Source organism: Castor canadensis, chromosome 12 (assembly GCF_047511655.1).
Source record: "Castor canadensis chromosome 12, mCasCan1.hap1v2, whole genome shotgun sequence".
Lineage (NCBI taxonomy): Eukaryota > Metazoa > Chordata > Mammalia > Rodentia > Castoridae > Castor > Castor canadensis.
The window spans coordinates 26,041,950-26,067,646 of NC_133397.1; the positions used below are offsets into that span (position 1 = coordinate 26,041,950).

The window sequence follows — 25,697 nt, forward strand, 5'->3', positions numbered from 1 at the left end:
CAATTCCAAATCTGCCCTGCTGTTAATACTGGAGCTGGATCCAGTACAGGTCTCCTTGCCTGCTGGTGTAATGCTCTACTCTGTCAGTAGAGGATGTTACAGGGGCACTGCAAGACTGCAAGACCTAGCAAAGGAAGAGCTCCTTGCCCTGGCTCTAAGTGCCTTTCTTCTTCCTGCAGCGTGATTACCAGCGGCAGTAGGAGACCTGTGTGCTCTCTCCAGCGAGCATCTCCAGGACCCAGCAGGGAGCCTCCTGACCTGCTCTAATCCACTGGCCCCCTGTGACCTTCTATGCTGTTCTACAGTCTGTGGCTACACTCTTTCCAACAAGGCCTGAATGTCGTCCAGGTTCTCTGTTCCTTGTTTGGGTGAACTACCTCAGCCCTTAACGGCATCAAGCATTTACTGATCTGTATTCCTCACAGGCCTCTTTTGCTGCCCTTTAATAGTTTATAATAGTTCATACATAATATATTTTCCTTATTCAAGTTGCTGGTGTGAATTTTGTCTCTGGACTGGACTCTGACAAATTTATAGTAAGGATGATCATATATATCATTCAATGATAGGGAAAATTGTCACACATAACCAGAAACTATGGCAACTCTAGAATTTACACCCCCAACCTGAGTGAATGACTTCCTTCTTCAAGGGGTTCTGGAGTGTTATCACTGGACACTTGGTGGTAGTTTAGGGAAGACCAGGAAGAGTCAAGGTGAGGAAATCAACAGCCTCATCCAACAGTTCTGCAGTTTGCGTACTGGAAGGACCAAGAACGTCCGTCTGGAGAGATCATGCAGGGCAGAAAAATTACCATAAACCAATAAAGACCAATAAACTCAGACTAAAAGTTGGTAATAAGGAACGTGATCCAAAGGCAGGAGCCCAGCTCTTCTAGGATAAGAATAATACAGAGCTCAGAAAAGAGTCAATAACCCAGCTACCTTGTCCTCAGGTCAGTTGGGTTGGACCCTTGTAGCTGTAGGGGAAGGTTCTGAACCCTCGACCCACAGTTCCATGTTGTAGAACATAAATATAGGAGTAACCTGTGTTAAAAAGAACTCATCTGCATCATTCTTAGGGATCTGTAAGCCCATAGACCCCAGCAACAGGGCAAGATTCTGGTACCCAAAGTGGGCAGATGTATGGCTCCCTGCCCTTACAGAACATTAGTTCAATCCAGCTTATCCTGGTTGGTTTTGCTACTTTTCCACCTCAACAGATGGTAGCTGGATGGAGGCCTTGGCATGGAATGTACTCTAGGCTCTGCTGCACAGCCATGTGGAGGTGGGCATGCAGATAGAAATGTGCAAGATTGCATGAGTGGAATCCAGGGTCCCTGTGCTGAGCTCCGACTGCTCCTACTTTGTAGGGATCCTGACCCTAAACTATAAGCATGGCAGAGACTTAGCGAACAAGGAAGCTTGGAAGGGAAGTATTTAGGGGCCAGGTCGACCCCTGGTTGAAGAAACTGACTAAGGTCCAAAATTGAGATTACAGCCTGGCCCTGCAGTCCTCCCATGGTGGTTCATGTCACCATTGCTGGGACTGTACTTCTGGCAACTCCTTGCCTGCAAAGCTCAGCCCCGGGGCTAGGTAGTAATGAGTAGAGATGGCCATTAGGTGTCACTGCCTCACCATTATCCACCCAGGGGAATGTCAATGCTGGCTAAAGGCCAACTCTAGATAGGTGAATGGAGTTTTTCATTTTCACAGTCATAAACATACAAGGTAGAGCAGCAACTTCCAGGCTGAAGGAAGAGAGCACTGTTTGACTTACTGTCCCAGTCAGATTTGCTGTTGCTACACTGCTAGGGACTCTTTCTTTTCCCCTGGCTATTAATTGGCACTCTCAATGATGATTGCTAATTAGAATTTATTAGGATCTGGCTCCCCAAGTTTGAGACATGGAGGGACCTTTGAGATCTTCAAGTCCAGCCCCTTCATTTTTGGAGAAAGAGGCAGAGAAGGAGAAGGTCGTTTTCTTAAGGATGCACAGCTGGAAGGAGGAAGAATCTGGACCTGAGCCCTAGACAGAGGTGCTTCCCTGGGTCCTGTTTCTCCATTGTGCTCCCTGTCTTTATACTACATATGCTCAGTCATTCTCTTAACATTCATGGAGCACTTACTGTATGCTATTTTCTTTGTAGCTGAACAGAGCTGGGAACTCTTAGAGACATAGATGAGATGACATGTCAGGAACAAAATCTGGGTGACCATAACTCAGGATCAGTTTTCCTCCTCTTTGTCCAAAGAGCTTGCCAACATAATCCACTCTTTCTGAAAACAATGGCATAAGTGAAATAAGGACTCAGAATTCAAAGGGGACAATTTCACAGGAACAGCAGCTTGGATGGGGCGTGCTCAGGCAAAACTCACTTATTGAGCCACACTGAGGTCACACTGGTGACTTCCATGGGCAGGAAACTTTGGAAGGTGGACGATTTGCAGGTGCAACATTGTGACCATCAGGGGGCAGTGTTTCATCACAGAAATATTTACTTTCTTCCGTGTTTGGTTAGATTGGATTCTACTAGCGCTGAAGAAAGTAAATCTTTTTAGGGAACAGAGGGTGTTTGAAGTAATATCCTAAATGCAGAAAAGAGATAGATATGTCAGTTTGAACTTAAAATCTACCTCTCAAAGGCAGTCACTGTATTGTTTTGCTTGTCTCTCCTTTTACCCAGCATCAACATCGTTGACACAGCTGCAAAATTGGAGAACTATCCATGTGCCTAACAGTCTTGCACATGGCCCTTCTTCCACAGCACAGAGTTGTTGAGAACTTTAGAAAACTTCTGGTGGTACTTGATGGTTTCAGAAAGAATGGTCTGGAATCTGGTTAGAGATGCTCCAGGATGTGTACCCCAAGCCAGTCCATCTTTCCCTCCTCTGTTCTCCATTAGGCTGGAGGAGGCCCCATTACCCATTCTGCATCTGTTTTCTGAGATGCATCCAGAACCTGCATTCCTGCAGTCCTGGGTCACTGGCGCACTCATTATTGACCATTCTGCTGGTATATTAAGCATACTGGGCTCGCCTAGAGGACGGTTAATCAACAACCTTGTCAGCGTGATGGATTCTCCTAAGATTATTGCTTAATTAGCTTGTTTAGAGGGAAAAAAATCTACCAGGACATCAGTTCTCTGGGAGCTGGAAGGAAGAGGGGAACTGAGCAGAGGCAGAAAGAAAGAATCTTGGAGCTCTCCCAGATGTATTGGTTGGGGCAGGGAGGGGATGGGGCTTTTGACCAGGGCGAGCATTATGCTAGAATTCATTAGGCTAGTTCCCCTTGTTATAGCTGCTCTAGAATTGTCCCATTCAGTTGAGTTGAAGGGCAGTGATTCCTTAAATGTCACCCAAGGACCAAACACTTCACCTGGGGAGGTTGAAAAATATAGATTCCAAGGGCTACTTCCAGACTGTCTGCATCAGAATCTTTGAAGGGTTGTTTTTTGTTTTTTTTTAAAGTTATTCCAGGTGCTTCTTGTGCACAAGACAGTCTGAGACTTTTAGCTTCAGAGGCTGAATAGAGGAGTGAACAGATCAGCACTAGGCAAGTCCACATTTCTACCAGTCACAGCTTTCTCTCCAGTCTCCACACCAGCACACATACATACATGTCAGTCTTCGTCCTCCATTTTCATCTTTGACTTCTGTTTTGTCATCTGTCCCTCCCATCTTTGTCTTTATTGCTCTTTGTCATGTCTCCTTTATCTGCCTATCATCTGTCCTAAAGTTTCCTCCCCTCTACCCCAGATCACTCCATCTGCTTGTCTTTCCTTCTCTCTCTCTCCATTTTCTTTTCTCTGTGCTGGCTGTGTTCTTGGCACCAGACACCCTTTACATCTGTTTCTATATTAACTTCTATCTGGCAGGGACTGGGAGCCTGAGAACTATCCTTGCCAGGAGGGTTTCAGATAGATTTGCAGTCCCACTATTGAGATGAACTGTGTGGCATTTGGAAGACATAAGAGAGGCTGAAGCAGGTGGAAAGACACGTAGACTTCAGCAGAATGAAGTTTTGTCTTGCAAATCATCCATCTTGGCCTACTGAGCTGGGACCATTATTGACAGCTCCCTGTAGTGTCTGATTTTGGTGACAGAAATATTCTTCTTGAACCTGGGAGTTAGTAGTGACCTTCCTGGCCTTTGTTCCTCCAGACAAGCCAACATCATGCAACTACTTTATTCCCTGTATTAAATCTCTTCCTTCTTGAAATACCTTGAGTGGTTCATGTTTTTCTGACTAGATAATCTCTCTGTTCCTCCCTCGTACTATCCTCTTCTTTTATTCCATACTCTCCCCCCTTTCTTATTCCTTCCTCCTCTTAATGAGTTATTAAATGGGACTAAAAGTTTTAAATGATTAAGTTTGAGTTACATTTTCTCAGTTCTTAGTCAAAAACATGGGTGAGTTGAACTCTTTAAGTTGGAAAACTCCTCAATAAACTTACTTGTCTGTATCTGAAACCCTACTTGGATTCTATCCTAGAGGTTCAGGCCCCTTGATGAAGAAAGGGGGAGGAAGAAAAGAGAGGGCGAGAACATTCATGACAAGTCTCCTGTGATTTCCTACTATGGATCTTGCTTCCATCTTCCTTGGACCTGAAGATGCTGAGAAATGAGTAAAATGAAGGGACCCATTTCTGTTCTAGGGTCCCTTCTAGGGAGGGAGCAAAGCTGAAGGCACCCCTCCCCCACCACCATGTGGTATACACATGGTGCTGCTTTCTGGAATCCAGCTGCCCAGTGAGTGTTCATATGCTTTCCAGGAAAGTGGGCCTGTCTTTTCCTCTCCTCCACCCAGGGCCACTCTAAAGCCAAGTTGCTCTAGGAAGTACTGTCACTGAATCGGGGACTTGAATTTTAGTCTTGTATATGCCACCTCTAGTGGTGTGGCCCCCTCCTCCCTGGGTCTTAGGGATCTCATTTTAAAATGGACAGGAAGAGCCTGGCAACCTGCTTCCCTCTCCAGGTGGCTATAGCTTCAGAAGTTCTGAGGAGTCTGAGAAGCAAATGCCATTGTGTTTGAGAATTTCTCATTTGCTCTTTGAGGTCTCCCCAACCCTTCATTTCATCTATCTAGGCACCAGCATGCTCCTAGCATACCTCCTTATCTTACAGAGACAAAGCAACCTGTTCCAGGACCCACAGTGTCTGAGGTCCTCAGCAACACTCATGCCCATCTTGCTTTGGGCCTTTCTTGACCTTGGCTGAGGGATGTGAGGACCCCCAAGAAGGTGCATCTTGGAGACATGCTGGCAGATTTGCCCTGAATTTCCCTTCCCCAGGGGGATTGGAAAAAGTATCTCCCAGCTCCAGGCAGGAAAGCCAGAGCCTCTGTGCCACCATCATAGCCTCCCTGAGCCCTCTGGAGCCCCAGTGTGGCTGTGAGAGTCAGCTTTTCAATCAATTAAGTAACCTCTTCCCTACATCCTGTTAGTTTTAAACAGAAAATTTCAAGTCTGGTTCCTGAGTGAAGTCCCATGAAGGAGGAAACTGCTCTGCATTGTTTTGGACACCAATCTAGCCAACACAGAAGAGGCATGGTCCACACCATGACTGCTCACTATTGACCCTAGGCTTCTAAAAGTGGTCTGTCCTTTCTTGTCTCCCAAGACTCAAGCAGTCCCAGAAGGAATTCTGGATGACATGTTTGAGACAGCACAAATACGCAGTAATGCTGGACTTTCTATGTGGATGTCCAGGAGAAGGTGACCTCTGAAGGTGTCCTGCAGGAATGGCCCATTCACTCCTTTGGGCTTTCCCTTTCAGCAGAGCCTATGTTGACCAGGATATATACATTTTTTTTCATGCAGAAGATCTCATGTGACAGGGAAGTCTAGCAGGCCTGTACACAGAATGTTTAGACATTATCTCTGTTCACACAGAGGACCTGGAGACAAAATGACCTGCTCCAAGGACCACACAGCAATGAAGAGCTGACTCTTCAACGAGTCCATACCACCTGAAATGAGGGTTTGTTGGCTATTTGTACTCAGAATGTGTCAACCCCAAATAATGACCTCATTCCTGGCATAAGGGAGTGTATAAGAGACAACCCTTCCCCCACCATCCTACCTTTTGATGGGGGTCTGCTTATACAGTCATGCTCTGGAAGGTCCCCACCTCCTGTCCTTTAGACATGTACTTTCAAGGATCCCCACTGGTGAGATTTTTGCAGAAATGAGCTTTTAATAAAAATTCTAGTGAGGAGTCTGACCTGCTCATTCTCTGGAATTTTCTTCTAGATTCTTGTGGGCCATGATGTTTTTGAGACACCCAAGGACCACTTCATAGATGAGGAGGAAGGAAGTACCAACTTTGCTAGCTGGATTGTCCTTTCCCCAAGTGTATTTCTGAGTTAGGACTGAGATTCTTCTTTTAATGAATGAGACACCTTCATGGAAAAATGTGTTTTATTTTGCCATTTAGCTGTGAAACAACCAGGACTCAAACATTGGAGAATGTGATAATTTGACAAATGATGCCAAGTTGACCATTCCTGGATCACTCATAGCATCCTGGGGATCGGCAAACTGGAGCAGTCTGGCTCTTCCAAGAAATGGATTCAATCGATGGGAGGGGACCAAGAGGAAGATTCTCCCCTCCTTTCCGAAAGTGGACATTATCTGTTCCATTGTCCAGGGAGTCCAGGTTGATGTCAGAGTGCTCAGATGACTTGCTTAGTGGCCTCGGGTTTATCAGGCCTGACTTGCTTAAGGACCTAGGCCAGGCTCTTGGAAGGAAGCCTTGACTCCTTTTCAAATGGAAGGCTCAGCTGTATCATACACAAGGGGCAGCATAGCCTCATGGAATGAGCCAGGTTCTTGAGTGACCACTGGGAGCTTGTTCTAGAGAAAGACATGGATGCTTACATGAAGAAGGCCCAAGAAGAGTAAAGAAACTTGCCCTTCCTTCAAGTGACAATGGAGGCCTGGCTACTTTCCTATAGCTGCTATTCTGAATCATTGGATAACAAAGGGAGCACAGAAACTGCAAAGTTGACTGACTCTATCACACCAGGGGCCCCCAATAGATGTGTGTCCCCCATTTTTCAACCCCCCTCGGCATGTTCTAACTGCTCTACACTGCCTGCAGCCTGGGTCCAAACCACACCACACCTAGCACTGTGGACAGAATCCCAGGAAGCAGATTTTCTGCCCACCCCTGGGCAAGTGGGAAAGGCTGAGGCTGGGGGCAGCTATAACAATGACTCTGCCTTATGTCTCAGTCTGCTGGCTGTGGACTTCTGCAGAGGAATGACTTTTCTCAAGTGCATGTGGCTTGGATTAAAGTGACACTCTTGCATAGATATTTCTTCTACAACTGTAATTGGTCAACTTCCCTGCCATGGGGTAAAGAAGCCCTAGCTCTCCTTCCCTCTCTTACATCCTAAGCTCTTGACTTTCAGACTATTTACTAGTTGGCTTACTTATTTTTAAATAATAACTCAGTTCAATGTCCATAATTTGAAAGTTCAAACAGTACTACAAGTCAGGAAGGAAAAAGAACAATCCCTGATTCCATTCTGATCCTTAATTCCCCTCCTTAAACTCTTTCTTCTGATGCTCTCTCCATATTTCTAAATAATACAGTTACATAGCTATTCCTTCACTTGTCAACTTCAATGCCTATTGACTTCTTATGATGGAATATGGTGCCAGGGAGCTCCTAACCCTCTTTTATGTCTATATCTTCTCTCCCTCCATTCTCCTTGTATATTTATACCACACTTTTGTTAAATCAATAGTCAATTTTTATTTTACTACAATTAGGTATGTACTGTTCACTGCTGAGTGAAGAAATACTCTGGGATCACATTTCTTTTTTTCTATAACTTTTTGTTCTTCTAGAAGTTAATCATTACCTCATTTTTTTTGCTTGTGTAGTCTGTCATTACCCTAATAATTCTTCCAAAACTCTCCAGCAGAATTTTAAAACCCTTCTGAACACATTTTTCTCATGATTAAGCAATCTGATAAATGAGTGGTTCCATTTTCCCAACACTCACTCCTCCTGTTTCCTTTGGGACTGCTTGCTCTCTTGCTCTGCTGCCTAGCTTTGGCATTTGGACTTTTCTGCCTCTCTCTGGTGTTGGATCTCTTGCCTTCATCTAGTGGATCTCCTGTTTCTTGGATTGCATTCCTCCTCCCTCTTGGATTATGATCTTGGAATGTGCATTCCAATGTTGGGTACATTTCTCCTCAAAAGCCAGCTCCAGAGGTTGGATGCTCTTGCCTTGTAAGGTGCCTGGTAACCAGTAGGTGTATGTTTGTCAGTGCAGTCTAGAGATTTTAGCAAACTCAGACTCTCAACTATTAACTAAACTTGCATGCGAGAGTTTGATTCTAGCCTTTGGCAGTCTTGTCTGCTCCATGGTACCAATCTTCAACCCAAAGTCTAGTCAGACATCTCAAAAAAGAATTTCTTTGGTCCGAAGGATGGGAGAGGTGGATACATGAGATGGAAGCAAAGCCACAGTGGAGGAAACTGTTGATGCTACTCAGTGAGAGCAAGACCACAGCTTCCCATTTCCCCTTTGTATAGCTCGTGAGAGGGTGGCCCTTTCCTGCAGACAATCTATTTCTATGCAGTGGGAAATTATTACAAATACCAATTTTTTTTTTTTTTTAGAATAGGTACTTTACTGCCATGTTGGCAGTACATCAGCATGAACATAGAGAATACTAAATAGACAAGCTCTGGGTTCATGGCAGGATGTGATTTGCAATATATAAATCATTTAACATCAACATAGCCTCAAATGTCAAAGGAGTACATCCCAATGCAATATTAGCATTTTTAAAGTATGAACTTGATATTTTAACATCTATCACTTGTGATATACCAATGGAGGCACACGCTTTGTTTTAAAGAAATAGACACTATGGGAGGGGAGGAAGAGCAGTTCAGCCTGGTTACACACACTGATATCCTAAACTACTAGGCCAGAGGGAAGAATATGGGGTGAAAATGAGAAAGAAATAGAGGAAAAGAAGCACTGTCACAATGGCATTGCAACTCAACTTACCCATTGAGTCTAAGGGTGAGGGGAAAGGCTTCTTGTACATAATTTGTAGGAAATTACTCAGAAGCAAAGTAGACTGGTGATGAAGTCCCAATAACCCCCACTGCAGGGAGAAGATTACTTAGCAAATGTGACAAAGTCTTTGCTTATTCCAACAACACTGCTTTTCACATAAGACCAAACGAGTGGGTGGGGGAATTCCTTTTGGACTGAATGCTGGGCAACAGTGAAAGTCTCTTTGCAGCGATAGAAATCCCAGAAGAAAGTAACTTTGACTTTGAAATAGCAAGGTGAGAGAATGTTAGGGAGAGTTGAAATGAGGCCTGGGCATAGGAAAACAAATTTCAAACAGATGAAGGATAAAAAGATCAGATGAGAACCTTTATAAGCAAATACAGATCATGATATATTACAGACAATATAAACTCTTCTTCAGTACACCGATGGGGAAGAAAATAGAGAAATAGCAGGAAACGGGTACAAGATAATATTTACAAAAGTCAGAATGTGAAAAAAACAGAGGAAGATAAAACCTTGAAAGAACAAGTTCTTTAGGTCATTTGGGAAGTGGTTGCTGAATGACTTCCCTGTTTGAGGCACTTTGCTTTGTGCTAAGGAGATAGCAACAAACAAGATGTACCTAGACATTAGAGTCTAGCAGTAAATACAGACATCAAGCAAGTAATAAAAGCATGCCAACTTAGCCAACTACAAACAGAGGAGAACTTCACCAACCTGACAAATGGTATCCTAAAGTTAACATCGTATTTCATGATGAAGGACTGGGTATTTTGTGCCAAGACCAGTAACATAAAGATGCCTGCTTTCTCTACCTATATTCAGCATTGCACTAGACATTCTAGCCAGGACAATTAAGCAAGAAAAAGAAATAAATGGAATACAAATTATAAAGGAGAAAATACTAGCACTTTCAGAGGACATGATTTTATATAAATAGATAAAATATATTATATATATAATAACCTGTATGTATATATATACATATATAACCTGTATGTATATATAACCTGTATGTATATATAGATTTTATTTTATGTGTATATAATCCTAATATATATAATCCTAAGGAATCCCTTCAAAAACCATTAGAACCGATACGTGAATTTAGCAAGGTTATAGTATATATTATCAGTATACAGAAAATCAAATTTATTCTTATATACTATCAATAAGCAATCTGAAAATTAAATTAAGGAAAAATTCCATTTATAATAGCATCAAGATAATACAATACTTAGGAATAAATTCAGCAAAGGAAAGACAGGGTTTCTACACTGAAAACAGTAAAATATTTTTAGGAGAATTAAGATATTTTAAAAACTGAGATACATCCTATATTCATGGATAAAAAGCTTCATATTGTGAAGATGACATTTTCCAAATTAATCTATAAATTCAATGTGATCCCTATAAAAATATCAGCTGCACCTTCCTGTGTTTTCTTTTCCGAAACTGACAAGCAGATCCTAAAATTCATGTGTAAATGCAAGAAACCCAGAATAGCCAAAATAGTCTTGAAAAATGAAATAAAGACTCACACTTCCTAATTTCAAAATATACTACAGACCTATATTAATCAACACAGTGTGGTGCCAGAATAAGGACAGACGTGAGAATCAATGGAGTAGAACTGAAAGTCTAGAAATAAATCTTTACTTACGATAAGTTTATTTTTTGAAAGGGTGCCAAGAGAACAAACTGAAAGAAAATGTAGTCTTTTCTACAACTGGTGCTGAGTAAACTAAATATCCACATGCCAAAGAGTGAAGCTAGACTCCTACTTCACACATATAAAAAATACCTCAAAAGAGTTCAAAGATCTAAATGATAAGAGATGAACTGTAAAAATTTTAGAAGACAGAAAGAAGTAAATATTAGTGACTCTGGGTTAGGCAATGACTCATTAGATAGAACACTAAAGATGCAAGTGACAAAAGAAAAAATAGATAAATTGAACCACATCAAAATTAAAAACTGATGTACTACAAATGGCATCAACAAAAACAGAAAAGACACCCTGTAGAAGAGGGGAAACCTTTGCAAATTACACATATGATAGGGAACTAGTAAATAGAATATAAATAGATTTCATATTTGCAATTCAATAGCAAAAATTAAATAGCCCAATTTAATAACAGACCAAGGATTTACATAGATATTTATCCAAAGAAGATACACAAATGGCCAGGAAACACTGAAAAGGAGCTCAGCTTCATCGTCATCAGGGAAATGCAAACCAAAACCTCACTGCGCTCCCTTTAGGATGTAATGTACAGACAAAAGATAACAAGCACTGGTGAAGATGTGAAGCAATTGGAACTCCCACTCACTGCTGGTGGGGATGTAAAATGAGAGGTAGTTCCTCAAAATGCTACACATAGAGTTACCATCTGGCCCTGTAATTCCATTCCTAGATACATAACAAAGTGAAATGAAAACATATGTCCACCCCAAAATTCATACACACACATTTATAGCAAGATTATTAACAACAGTCAGAAAGTAGAAACAAGGCCTGGGCACAGTGACTCATGCCTGTAATCCTACCCACTTGGGAGGTGGAGATGGGAGGATTGCAAGGCCAACCTGGGCAAAAGTTAGCTAGATCCCATCTCAACAAAAAAAGGTGGTACGCATCTATCATCCCAGCTATGTGGAAGGCTTAAGTAGGAGGATTGCACACATGTGCAATGGAAGCAACACTAGGAATCTCTCTGTATAGCTTTCTCTCAAACTAGCAAAAACGCTATAGCTTTCTTATTGTCTCTTATGTTTTCTCTTCAACAAAATTGGAGAACAAGAAGGTGGAACAGGTTCTGCCTGGAAGCGGGGGTGGAGGGGGTAAGGAGGTGGCCCAAACGATGTATACACATGTGAGCAAATGTGAAAATGATTAAAAAATTTTTTTTAAAAGGCCAGCCCACAGACAAAAAAAAGTTAGCAAGAGAACCCCCATCTCAACCAATAGCTGGGCACGGTGGCATGTACCTGTCATCCCAAGCTACACAGGAGGCTGAGATCAGGAGGATCCAGGCCAGCCTAGGCAAAAAGCAAGACCCCATCTCCAAAATAAGGAACTGAAGGCATGGTTCAAGTTGTAGCATATCTACCTAACAAGCACAAAGTCTTGAGTTCAAAAACCCTAGAACCAAAAGACAAGCATAAAGGTAGAGTATCCATTAACTAGTGATTAGGTACACAAAATGTGCTGTATTCATACAATGACATATAAAAATACTGGTACATGCTATGACACGGGTGAACTTTGAAAACAGTATGCTAAGTGAAAGAAGCCAGATGTAAAGGACCACATTTTGTATGTATATAAAATGTTCCAAATAGGCAAATCTATACTTAGAAGTCTTTACTGCTGGGAAGATGAGGAGAAGTGAAAAATGACTGCTATTGAGTATAGGGTTTCTTTTGAGGGCAACGAACATGTTCTAAAATTGATTGTCCTGATGGTTGCACAACACTGTGACTAAACTAAAAACCATTAAATCATATAGCACGAGGCAAAAAAAAAAGTAATACTCTTCCTGAAAAATAACTAAAGCAAAAAGGGAGTGGTAGAGCACCTGCTTAGCAAGCATGAGGCTCTGAGTCCAAAGCCCAGTACCATGAAGAAGTAGAAACAACCTCAATGTCTACCAATGATGAATGATGAATAAAATATGGTATAGAAACCATGCCATATTACTTTGCACTAAGAAGAAATGGCATATGAATACATACTACAATAAGGACGAACCCTGAAAAAAAATGCCGAGGGAAAGAAACAGTCACAAAGGACCACATATTTTATGATTCACTTATATGAAATATTCAGAATAGGCAAACCTGTAGATACAGAGGTAGACTGATGGTTGCCTGGGACTTGAGAGTGGGATGCAATTGGGAACTGACTGCTAAATTGGCATGAGGTTTCTTTTTGTGATAATGAAAAATGCCCTACAATTGTATTGTGGCAATATTTGCAGAATTCTGGTGGCCATACTAAAAACAACTGAACTCTATACTTTAGATGGGTGAATTGTATGGTATGTTAATTGTATCTCAATAAATCTCTATAAAAAATGAAAGAAGTGGGCATCAAGAAAAATGTTTTGAAAGTTAAGATTGGGGAAAGGTGATAAATGAGTAACTAATTTAGGGACTCAGTAGGGTAAAGTGTGAAGGATCAGGGTAAGGTGTGAAGGATCAGGGTAAGGTGTGAAGGATCAATGGAAGCAGTGAGGTCAAAGACATGGACAATAGAAGAGAATAAAGGAGGGCAGGTGTTGTGGGGATGGAACAGGAATAAGGTGTGGTTAGATGGGTGGGCAGGGGCTAGATGATGCAGGCTTTGGGGGTCCATGTTAATGACTCTAGACTTACCTTTTACAGCAATGGGAAGACACTGAAGGGTTTTAACTTTGAGGATGCAGTGAGTGGATCTGAATTTTTAAAAGCATACTCTGTCTGCAGGAAATTGATTTGAGGGATATGAATGGATATAGTAAAATGAGATCAGGAGCCAATGCAAGCTTCAGGGGAGACAGATGATGTCTAAGAAATCCAAATTGAAGTAGTTTCAGGGAAGAGTGGGGGTAAGGACATAGAGACAATTAGCTCTTATATGAAGTTTGGCTGTAATGAGAGGAGAGAGAAGCAGTTGTAGCTAGAAGGGAATATGAGGTGGAAGAAATTTAAAAGACAGACATGTTTGAATGGGAACTGGAAAACTCCAGAGAGACAGAGGTTTAGTATTCAGAAGACAGAGGAGAAAATTCATTCAATCAGGCCCTTGCAAAGGTGGATGGTAATGAGATACAGAACACCCTCAGAGAGACATGCCCTTTAACAGAACAGGAGGACAGGAGGAGGTGGTAACGAATGCAGGTGGATTTGTAGATTTGGAGGAGGAACTTACTCACCCCCAATTCTATAATGCAACTCATGAGCCAAGAGTGAATGGATAGGCTGCAATAATGTGATGTCAGAGAGCCGTGATCAATGAGGAAGCCAGGGAGCACTCTTAGGAGCAATGATAGGCATTAGTGAAAGATACTGAAATACACATAACCATGCAACTTATATTATACCTTCCTTCTCATATGATCTTCAAAATGAGAAGGGTAGAAAAATTAGTTAAGAGGGAACTGGGACTCTAAATGAAGAAAACATAGCAAGGAAGAAGTCAGTCACTTCAAAAGTCCAACCATTTAGGCTCTGTGTGCCAAGTTAGCTTCAAGACACAACTGAAGAATCATTCTTAATATTAAAAGTCATGCATATTGTAAGTGGCACAATAAAACTGGAAATGATTTGTTTTTAAAAAGCAGTGAAAAAAGAGTTCAAGAAGATATCATTGAGTCAAATTGACTGTGAATCTGTAGTTTGTTAATTTGTGATCATTAGGACACACCAAATGCTCATCACGAAGTATTTATGCCAAAATATTATATCTTTGTAGAGTCACTATCTCATGATTTCAAGGTACATACAATGATTGATAGATTAAATAAATACTGTTTACAGAAATAACAGTTTCAGAGGGCATGAATCACAGGCCAGCTGTATGGAGAACTGCACACTTCAAAGAAACATACAGAGCACACACAGAATGGTTGCCAGTAGGTTCCCAATGAGAACCAAAAGGGATAACTTAAAAAAAGAGGCTTTAGGTGAACAACAAAGATATCCTCAAATACTCTAAGGCCTGGTATGTCTAGTCACTTTTTTTTCTGGAGTGGTCCAGAGAGTAGAGCTAGAAGCAGGGGTAGAAGGTTCCAGGAAAGTAGATTGTTGCCTCTTGATAGAGAATATATAACACACCTGGATATGGCCAAAAATGGAGAGCATAAACTATCAGTCTTGGGTTGTAGAATACTCTACCAGGGCTTCTGCTACAGCAGGGTAGGGATGTGTAATTCTATACACTATATAACACTTGGATCTGTTCCATGAAAATAAATGTGAGTGATAACTCATCAGCACACATGTGCTAGAGGTATAAGTGCTGTTGCCTACAGATGTCCATGATCTGCCCAAAGCAACCTAGTGGGCCATTGACTGAGCTGGGGATGGACTCGACTCTCCTCTCCCAAGGCTCAACTGTTTCTATTATTCCACACCATTCTATTTTCACCGTTTCTGTTCCCTTGCCTGCGGTAGCAGATCAGCCTTCTTCCTTGGAACTTCAATTAGGAGTTTTAAGTCCCTCATTCATGACTCTCAGGACATACTCTTCATGAATGCCCAATGGTCTACATGGTCTGAATGAAATTCACAGCATTGGCCTTGAAACCTGGGGGTCCTGAACAGCTGAGTCTGGCTCACACTGATAAGCTTTCTCAAGTCCCTTGGGAGCTTGTTTCCAGGGAGTCTTAATGTGTACTTCCTGGAGGAAAAGGAGAAATGTTCACAGGAGGAAAGGATCCTAAAACCACCATGTCTTACCTGGTCCATGGTATCTTCTGTATTCGTCTCAGTTGTACATGACCAGGTTCATCCACTAAGAAATAAGTATCATCAATGCAACCAATTCTTTAATCTTGTTCACTTATGCAGAGCAAGGCAAAGGCTACCCTCCTCCCTTGGAAAATCATCACTCCTTTCCAGTTAATTTTTCCTAAGCAGGAGGTCTCAACACCCCTGTCACAAAACATCTTCCACTATTCCCTAAATAGCCAGGCAGTGAGAGGTATATCTGAGGTCGACCAGCTAGCTGCTGGAGTGGCTCTCCAATTCAGTGGGAGCAAGTTTAATGTACAGTGAGTTCAGCAGGCTGTTCTTCAGTTCCCTCTTGGATTTATGACTCCTACATAATCCTCTGGTTTATTAAGCTATTGGAAAAAAATAAAATTGGTCTGCCAAGATCCTAAAGCAGCCTGGCAGCCAGCAATATATAAAGGCAGTAATTGGAAGCAGGGGGGCAGCAACTTGGCTGGCTTTTGATATATTCTCAGGCAAAAAAATGCCCCCGAAATCAGATCACGAGAGGTGGCCTGAGACTGTGCCTGGTCCTGAGACAGGAAGGTGTCTCACCTCCATTTCTGTCAGGTAGAGTCCTTTTCCATCCTTGGAGAGGTTGCGGAATGTCTCTAGAATAAAGAAAGAAAGGTTTTGACTGACAGAGGAAGAGGAGAGCAAAATAAGTCAGGGCCCATGTGAAGACAGAAGCCAGTGTGGTGGCTCTGTACAAAGCAGTCTTCACTGTCCATAGAGTGGCCTGTCCTCCATCCTTTTCTTTCCAGTCAAGGTCTATACCATGGGGTGGCTCAGAGCTCATCTCCATGAAACAGCTCCATGACTGCTCTGGCCTCTCTCCTTCCAGATTACCTGCACCTTGCCTCTCTTCACACTCAGTCTATGTAGATGGGAAGGCTTGTCTTTCTTTCATGGACACAGTTTGGAGACCTTCCTAGTCTACCTGGGAACTTCCTGGGGGCAAAGGTTATGACTTGGGATTCTCTTTTACCCTCCCAGGGCTCTATTTCCTCCTTTATTAATTGCCCCACTCAGAACCCCAAGTGTACAGAGGTCTCATGACAACATTCAGGTCAGAGGTGTTTTTGGCACCCACTCTATCTCATCCTCAACAGCTCCATTTTGAGCAACTCTGTGGCCTGGGGTTTCAGATAAGATTTCATTTAAAACAAAGTCTGTGCTGCTAAAAAGTGGCAAATACTCTGGCCCCGTCACTGGATTTCTAAAGCTTGAGGACAGACCTCCTGCCCCCACCCGTTCTCTTGTGTATGAAAGTCCTTCAGCAGAGACAGTTCTTCACGCCTGACTGCAGAGTAGGTTTCAGTGATAAGCACAGCCTGGAGAGGAGATGGGGTGATTGAAATTAACCTTGTTTCTTAGAGGGAAGCTGAACAGGGTGAGGAGGAAATAAGAGACCTGGGATAGAGGAATACTGGGGGAACAGGGTGCGGAAGGCAGACTGGGGACAGGGCCAACCACACTATTTTACAGGCTCACTTAACCCTGTCCTCTCAGAGCAAGGGTGCCTTAAGCAAGACACCAGCCTACACACTCCTGAGGCCTTGCCCAGGCCTGGGGCAACTGTGTCACTGTGAAGGTCCTCAGGATGTCTTTCAGGGACACTTACTTGCCATGGCTTCCAGGCGCATCAGGAAACAGACCAGACTGGGGAAGCTGACCCTGCCGGTGCTGTCACTGTACCGGAGGGTCATGAGATTCAGCAGCTCACGGCTGACGAAGATCCCTGTAAGGAAGTCTGGGGCCACAGGGCAAGGTGGTAAGCAGGGAGGTGGCTCTTTGTTTCAGGAGACTTGAGAAACCTGTTCAGAGGGTGCTATAGCCTTCTACCACCTCTCCTACTCAGCCTGACTTGGCAACCAGTCCACCTCACTCAGGGTCCAATGCCCCCATTTTCTTTTGCTTATTGGCTACTAGGCTCCCCAGTGACATAGCTCTCCAGGTTCCGGACACCAACTCAAGGGATTTGAGACACTGTTCTTCTGTCAGATTCAGTTCTAGGTTGGCTGTTCAGGGAAAAAGTCTCCTCAGATGGGGAAAGCAGAACCCAGAAGGTGGCCTCAGCAGGGAAGGAGATAGGCACCTTGCCCTCTTTGGCTTTGTCATCTTTCATGCCTAGTTATAAGCTCCAGGGAGCCACACAGGGTACAAAGGCAGACTGGCCAGAAGTCTGGCTTTCAAGCTCTGTTGAGCAAGCAGAACCTTGCAAGCTGGGCCATCCATACAAGGAATGAGCCTGGTGGCCTATGGGCTCTCATGTGACCAGAGACACATTTGGTTTCTGCAGCAGAATTAATAAAATATGAATCAAGATGCCTTCAGATAGGGCATGTACTCTTCCAGCCTGCCACTTCTCAAGTCACTTATTTTCTTATGGTTAACTCCCTTGTCCTTTTAAGTTACCTGCCTGGACCCTGGAGGCCTTTGAGTTGAATTGAACTATTCTCTATTTCACTCCCTTTCGTTATTCTGCAGTCATAAGTGAAGGCTTCTTTAGTGATTCCATCTTTAACTTGTTCTTCAGTGGTTCTCAAGGGGTGATCCCAGACCAGGGGCAGGAGCATCACAGTGGAACTTGTCAGAAATGCAAATACCCCTGCCTCCAGGCTTCCTGAATCCCTAACTGAGGGGAGGCTCAAACTTCTGTGTTTTCACAGGCTCTGCAGTCAGCTCAGATGGAGCTCAGGTTAAAGTGTCACAGCTCTGTGCTATGAAGAATTAAGGAAAGGAGCCATGCTCAAGTCGGGCACAGTTTTGTATTTCTACCCCTCTTCATGCCAGTTGCCATGGGAGGGAGATTTATGGATCCTCTCCTTCCGAGTTAACCTGAGGGAACATGATTTTACAGTTTATTAAGGAAGGTGGCCATTTTCTTATGTAACCTTTTGGTGATTCATTTTCCTCATTGCTACTGTGGAGGTAATGATTCCTGCCCTTCCCAGTTGGCTGGGTAGTCAAGACAATCAAGTGAGATGATGTGAATAAAAGTTCTTGGTGAACTATGAAGCAGCTATGCACCTTCCGGGGTTGTTATCATTATCCCAGCACTGAAAGCTTTTGCCTACTTGAAGCCAACAGATGCCATTTGGTTTAATTTAGCCCCAAACTCTCTGTGAAGAAAAAGAAGTGAGATTATTAGCCTGCCCCTGGGTATTTAACCCAGACAGTGAGGTGGAGGCTTCTGGAAGACAAGCTCCATTCCTGGTACGGTATCAATCATATAAGGCTACTTTCTCACAATTAGAGCCACACTGGGGAGAAAAGGCAGCTGGGAAAATTGAGTGGTCCAGGAGAGCTCAGATGGGGGGTGAGTCCCAAGCCCTAGAGGGCCACGAAGGTCAGTGTAGACAGGGGAGGATGTGGGAACTATAGCTATCCTCTCTCCTGACTGCTCAGCCTTGCTATGCAAGCTTTGCCTACAGCATGCTGGGAGTGTGGGTACCACAGCCACCACAGAGCCTCCAGTCTTCTCTGTTCGGGTCCCCCAACATTACCTGTATTCTGTATGGCCTTCCACAAATCTGAGCTCAGAACTCCAGAGCTCTTGTGAATGTCCTGGAAAACATGCTGGTGTGGAAAAAGAAGCAAGGAGACAGTGAGAGGATGTGGATTGGGGAGGCCCTGGAAATCCCTTTTCCATCCCTGGACGTAGACTCATTAATGCTTGGGTGGAGCAGGCTCAGAAGTGGGCAGGGCAGCAGAGGGGAAGACAGAGCAGGCAGGAGGAGCTACACCTGTTAGGTTGACCAGACTGGCCACAGCCGAGGGCCATGGGCTCCCCTCTCTTTTGTACGTCTAGATAGGGCCCTGTACAGGGTAGTTTGGGAAGTGAGGGATGCACAGGATTCTCTAAAGAGTTTGCATGTGTAGTGGTTAAGAGCACAGACTTGACAGTGAAATTGCCTGATTTTAAGTCCCAATCCAAGTTGCTTCATCTTTCTAGGCCTCTGTTTCCTGATCTGTAGCACAGGGCTAATTACGGTAGCTACCTCATGGGTTTGTTGCAAGGAATCAATAAGCACATATACAAGTGAGTGCATATGCTCATATACTAACACAATCACTTATAAATTAGAGAGTGCTGTGTAGAAAATATTGAAAGCACATTAGAACTGAGTCCTGGGTCAAGCATAGTTGCAGAACATACTAACCATAACACCTCATTGCATTTACCTGAGGCTTTTCCACTCAGCCTAATCCTGGTCATTATCATACTTCCCAGATGAGGACACTGACACTCAGGCAGGTTAAGACTGGACCTTGAGTGAAGTGCGCAGCTGCACAGGACTGACCACAGCACACCCAACTGTAGTGTGTGCACAGCTGCCCCAAAGGAGATTTTCTAAGGCAAAATAACCCACTAGCAGGTGTGTGAGGCCAACTGTGGGAAGCAATGGTTGAGCAGTTACCTCTTGGGAGCCTGTCCTTGGCCTTAGTTGGCTTTGGGTGGGTGTAAAAACAGACCTCGAGTATTCCGCATGAGGTTTTCTCCATTCATTTAGTAACTGATTAGTCTGGTCATTTTTCAACAATATTGAATGCTCTGTGTTATACACACTGTAGAGGCTCTGGTGAAAGATGAATTTGAGGGAGTCCCTGCCTTGGAGGATCCTGCAATCTAAAGAGGAAGTGGACATGACAACCACTACAGTGCCCTGGGAGAAACCAAATAATCCTGGTTAAGGGATTAGGTGACCACTGGCATAGCCACATAGCAGCACTTTATTCAGCGTTTTAAAATGTTCCAACCCAGGCATGGTAGTTCATGCCTACTAGTCTAAGCTACTTGGGAGACAGAGACTGGGAGGATCATGGTTTGAGGCCAAAAAAATTTTTTTTGTGAGACCCCCATCTCAACCAATAAAAGGTGGGCATGGTGGCATGTGCCTGTCATCCCAGATACTGGGGAAACATAGATAGAAGGATTACAGTCCAGGCCAACCTGGGCATAAAGGCAAGACCCTATGCAAAAAATACCTAAAACAAAAAGAGCTGTGGCTATGGTTCAAATGGTAGAGCACCTGCCTGGCAGGCACAGGATGTGAGTTCAAATCCCAGTACTGCTAAAAAAAATGTTCTAGAGATATTTAGTGACATTATCCAGTTGACATATTGATGCCTTTTATCTTTTAAAAGCAGATTTTTATTTATGTGTATGTACACATATTATAGGATGAATTCTGAAAAATATTCATTAGGTTTTAATACTTTCTCTTTGGCAAGATATTTTCTTTTTGCTCATCAATATTTTCTACTATGAACATGCATCGCTTTTATAACAAGGGAAGGTTTTTTAAAGAACAACTTAATAAGGCAGTATAGCATGGCTTACCCTGACAGATGTGGGCCCCAGTGTGATGAGCCAGATGGGACACTAATCAGGTCATGGGGGCTGACAAAGGCAACTCATGGGCAAGGAAAGTATGTCTGAGGATAAATTCTTAGGGTAGGTGAGCACTGGCCAAGCTTAAGGTGCAGGGAAGGGAGATGGAAAGGACAGGCCAGAGGCACAGGGCATGGCAATTACAAGGAATAGCGAGAAGTTTTATAATTGGGGTCAGAGAAAGTGGGATGAGTAAGAAGTGCTTCCCCTGAACCCAAAAGTAGGAACCCAATTTAGAGGGTCTATGTGCCACTCTGATGAGTTTAGACTTTGTCCTGAGGACAACAGGAGGTCACACGCAGGCCATAGACCAACCATATCTGTGATTCCACAGGTCCTCTGGCAGAGGCACTAGAAGAGAATGAAATGGGTTTATAGATTGAGGGAGACTGAAGTGAATCTGGGAAGAAATGAGGGAACACTAATGGCTGGAGGTTCTAGCTATGGTACACAGTGACTTTTTTCTCCTCCAACCTCTTAAGAGTGCCTCAGGCAGTGTCTAGGCCTTCTCTTATTGCATGTACCTCTCCCCAAACAAAATGCGAGCATTCTTGGGGGGCAGGGGCAGGGTTTCCTCTCCTTTCATATCCCTCAACTTAGGCATGGGGTTGGGCACCCAGTAAATATTTGCTAAACTGGACAAAATAAGAGGATTAGTCATAGAGAGCATGCTGGTACCTGGCAGCAGACAAGCCGACTCCACAGTCTCCCAAACTCCTCCTGGTCGAGCCGCCCATTCACTTTCAGCTGGACAAGTAGTTAAGAATGAACCAGTCCAGGGTGCAATAGCAGCGGGGCTGCTTTCCCTGCCAACAAAGCCAGAGTAGCTCCATCCTTCAGCCAGTGACTCAGTCAATGTGATGCCACCTAGAAGTGGCCCTATGCTAGCTGGTACCTACTCTGGCTGAAGGCAACCTTGATTAGATTTGTTTATATAAAGGAAAACAGACTATTGGAAGAAGGAAGCCCTAAGAAAGAGAAGCCAATTTCACTTGCATCCTAGGGAAGACAGTGAGTCCAGACATGGTCTTCATAATTGGGGTGGATTCCCTGACAGGGGTAGGTGGGGGAGGAGCATGAAGGGGTCTTACAACTCCAGAAACACAGGGAGAAGTGAGTGTGCCATCCTGGTGCCATGTATGGAGGGAACATACTTGTATTAATGCAGCTCTCACCACCCTGTAGGATGGGCTATTGGTCACTAATGAAGGGAAAAGAATCAACCTCTCTGAGAACTGGAATGGAAGCCATGGGAGAGGAGAAAAGATAAAGATCTGTCTGCTAAGCAGGGGTCCTGCCAATGGGACCTCCCCTTGGGGCCATAGGGCTGCCAGGGCCATTTGGTTCCTCTGTGTCTCTGAGTAACTGCAGACCAAAGCCAGCAGAGACAGGACCTGATTTATGATTTCATCAAGAAGCCCTCGTGTTCTACAATGGCCAGTTTCGCATTCACAATCGAGTCTTGTTAACGGTGTAAGAGCTGGGTAATCTGTCTCTTAGGGAGACAGCACACAGCCAGGGAGACAAGTTGCCAGGCTAGGATCCACACAAGTATGTCTCTCCTGTCTGCAGGGAGGCAGGGTGGATAGGAGGAGAAAGGGCTCCTTGGAGAGCAGAAGTCAGGATGAGAGTCAGGAGACTGGGGTTTGATTCTTAGTCCTGCCATTTGTAGCCATGGAACTGAGTGAGCCATGAATGGCAAACACAGCATGTTAGCAGCTATGGGTGCTGCTGCTGTGTACACTAAGGAGGTTGATGCATGTTTATATAGTTGTTATTTTTGCTGATTGGGTGATTGATACCTATGGAACCAAAGTAGTGAAGATTTCTCTAGTGGTAAGAAAAGGGGTAAGGGAGAGAGATCCCAAAGGAGGAATAAATATAGATATTTACCAGTGCAATACCCAGCACACAGTAGGTGCTTGATTGATGGTAACTATTCCCATTGCTTGTTTGGTTGATCTAGAGAGGTATTGAGTTGATAGGACCCAAGCCCTTTGGTGAATCCTAATTAGATCCTTGGGAAGCCCACAGAGCAGGTGGGCTTCCAGCGTGCAAAGGATACGTCCATCAGAGCTATGATGCTGCGGCACTGGTCCAAGCAGAAAGTGTCCCCTGGAAGTTCTGAGGAAGGAGAACAGAAAGGACTGAAGTGCCAGTGGAAGCGAGGACTGGGGGCCTGGGGTTGAGGCCAGCAGGCCTTCAGGATGACGATACCTGTCAGGAGCTCCTGGTTGAGAAGACTCTGAAGCTGGGTGGCATCAATGTCCTGCCCCTGGTCCAAACAAGAGAGAAACATGGGCATTAATCTGGGCCCAGGACATGAAATGCACATCTATGCAACTCTGTAACATCTCTCCAACTTCTATGCTCTTCCTTCCCATGGTGTGCTTGTCCAGCCTTTGTCCTGAGCCTGACCTGGTGCTCCAGCCATGGCGGTAACTCCCTTCCTGCGCATTTGTGGTGCTAGTCACTCCTGACATTCACAATCTGTCTGCGTTCCCTGGCATTGTTCTCTCCATTCTTTATAGAACTGAAAGCAGGCTTCTTCCTCCTCAACCCACCTCAATGCCTGACACTGGTGAACCCCTCAGGATAACAATATTGGATAAATCAATGCTTTAGGTGTCTTCCCCATCTGCTTCCAGAAAGAGACTACAAGAAAATATGACTGTACGTACGCATATGTGTGGACACATGTGTGATAATAGGAGTTAAAAATAATCTGAAATCTAGGCTAAGAGAAGCTGTTACAATTGAGCCACTGAAGCAGAAAGGGAGGTGTCCTGACTTTCCTTAGATTAAAAGTAGGAAGCAATGGAGGTTTCAGAGAAAGAGGAAATTTTCTGGGCCTAACATTTGGAGGAGTTAACTGCACTGGACTTTCACTGGGGCGCTGTCGGACAGTGTGCTTGATGGAAGCTTTAAATCTACTTTAGGGAAGCTTTTACTTGGGAAGTTGGCACTAGAGTGAGGTTTCTCAGCTGGTAGCTTTGTAGAGTGACACAGAGTCAGGTGGTAGAAGATGCCTCCTGGGGGTCTTCTAAGAACCAGTACATCACAGATAATAGGCACACTGTCTCTTCCATCTCTCAGGGTTGGCCTCATCACCCAGCACTGAAAGCAACAGCAGCCCCATAGCCTGCTTCATGGGGTCCTTCAGTGAGAAGCATGTGCCCTCAGGATGACCCCAAGAAAACATTTTGCCAGTGGCTGAAATTGGTCTTCAGGTCACCCCTCCAATATCTCATCGTTTGGGCATGTCAGGGAAGTTGCTATTGTGTGCCCAATATGAACTAAATTTCTCCTCCAGAGAATCTGAACACCTCACTGTAAACAGCAGTTGACGTGCTAATGAGGATTCCTGACAAACATGGAATCACCTGAAGAGTACAAAGCAGCATTGCCATGGACCATGTCTACTTCCTTCTCCCCACCTAAGACACAGTTTGACCTGGACCCCACACTCTGTAACCCACCAAAAGCATTTGAAGAAATGAAGGCAGAAATGGAAATAATGGTGGCTTAAAAGAATTGTGCATTTGCCTCTATCTCCCCCATGTGAGACTCCCAAAGACTGATGCTTTGATATTCCCAAAGCTTTGTGCAGTACTTGAAATATCAACCAAATAAATGATGGATGGTGAATGGATCTGTACCATTTCAGACCCCAAGTGCATCCTTCCTTTCTCACAGGCAAACTCTTGGTTATAGTACTGTCACCATTGCTATGGCTAAAGAAACTAGCAGTATCAATAGTAATAAACTGCTACATTAGTTTAAAGCTAGTTAAATCCATATAAGAGATCAGGAAGAAGACACAGCAAATGCATGAGGGAATATTTTGCTTTAAAATGTCATGGGAGAACACAGCCTCTGAGGATATTTTCAGACTGTGCAGGGTGATAGTTCAAGGGTGCCTGGCTGAGAAATGACCTTGGCACAATGCCGTGTCTAATTTAATTCCCACCAAAGTCCAATATGAGCCGCTAGGAGGAGGCATTTGGCTGTTGTTTGGAAAAGTCCTGATTAGGGAATCAGTACCATCTTACCATATGACAATTTATATTTTTATTTTGTTTAATTTTTATTTCATGCAGGTGCATGGAACCTGCATGAGAATTTGACACCTTCCCTGAAGATGCTTGGTCTCAGTCATCCTAATTGGGTGCTGCTGACCACCTCAGGGCAGCTATCCTGAGTGTAGGCATAGGTTCTGGGGAGGATAATCTATCTTAATTCAATTTGACAGAAATGACTGAGCATCTCGTCTGGGTGCCATTCCTGCATTTGAGTGCTCACAGATTGGGGACAATCTTCTGTGTCAGTCTTGTCATGCACCAAGTGAAGTGTCCTTAGAATCAGCTCAGGGGTGGTCTGAATTCTCAGCACTGATTCCAGGGAGGTCCACAGTCCATCACTTTTTGCAGCAGGTACCCCTCATTCCTGACACACTCTTTCCCTCAGGCCCAGCCTGCCTCCAGGATATCATTACCCTACTTGCCCTCTGCATGTTGGGGAGGACCTGGCATTCCTCCTGTCCTTGGCCTCTGCCTGCCCCAAGCCAGCACAGCACACATGATCATCATATCACTTTCTGCTCCCCATACTAACATGGTCATTAATGGTTAAAGGCCCATCACACAGAGCCCTTGGCAGATATTTTATCCTGATGACTCAAAGAGTTCTTTGTAACAGTTTGTTAAACCATTACGAAAATCCCAAGTGCACATAGGTGGCTTGGCAAGCATTTTGGTGCTTCCTGAAGCT

At 43.9% G+C, this 25,697-nt stretch overlaps 1 protein-coding gene across 1 annotated transcript in view; it reads right to left on the reverse strand.

The window, feature by feature from the left end:
- Positions 1-6,425: 6,425 nt before the first annotated feature.
- The window catches only part of Capn13 (calpain 13), an 84,094-nt gene continuing 64,822 nt past the window's right edge, over positions 6,426-25,697 (reverse strand). Inside the window, exons 16-23 of the mRNA XM_074049442.1 lie at positions 23,145-23,202; positions 22,993-23,051; positions 21,606-21,674; positions 19,039-19,111; positions 17,154-17,282; positions 16,085-16,140; positions 15,497-15,551; positions 6,426-6,857 (exon numbers count right to left, since the gene is read on the reverse strand). Coding sequence (XP_073905543.1) covers positions 15,525-15,551; positions 16,085-16,140; positions 17,154-17,282; positions 19,039-19,111; positions 21,606-21,674; positions 22,993-23,051; positions 23,145-23,202 — 471 coding nt within the window. The 3' untranslated portion in view covers positions 6,426-6,857; positions 15,497-15,524. The remainder of the gene's footprint in view (positions 6,858-15,496; positions 15,552-16,084; positions 16,141-17,153; positions 17,283-19,038; positions 19,112-21,605; positions 21,675-22,992; positions 23,052-23,144; positions 23,203-25,697) is intronic.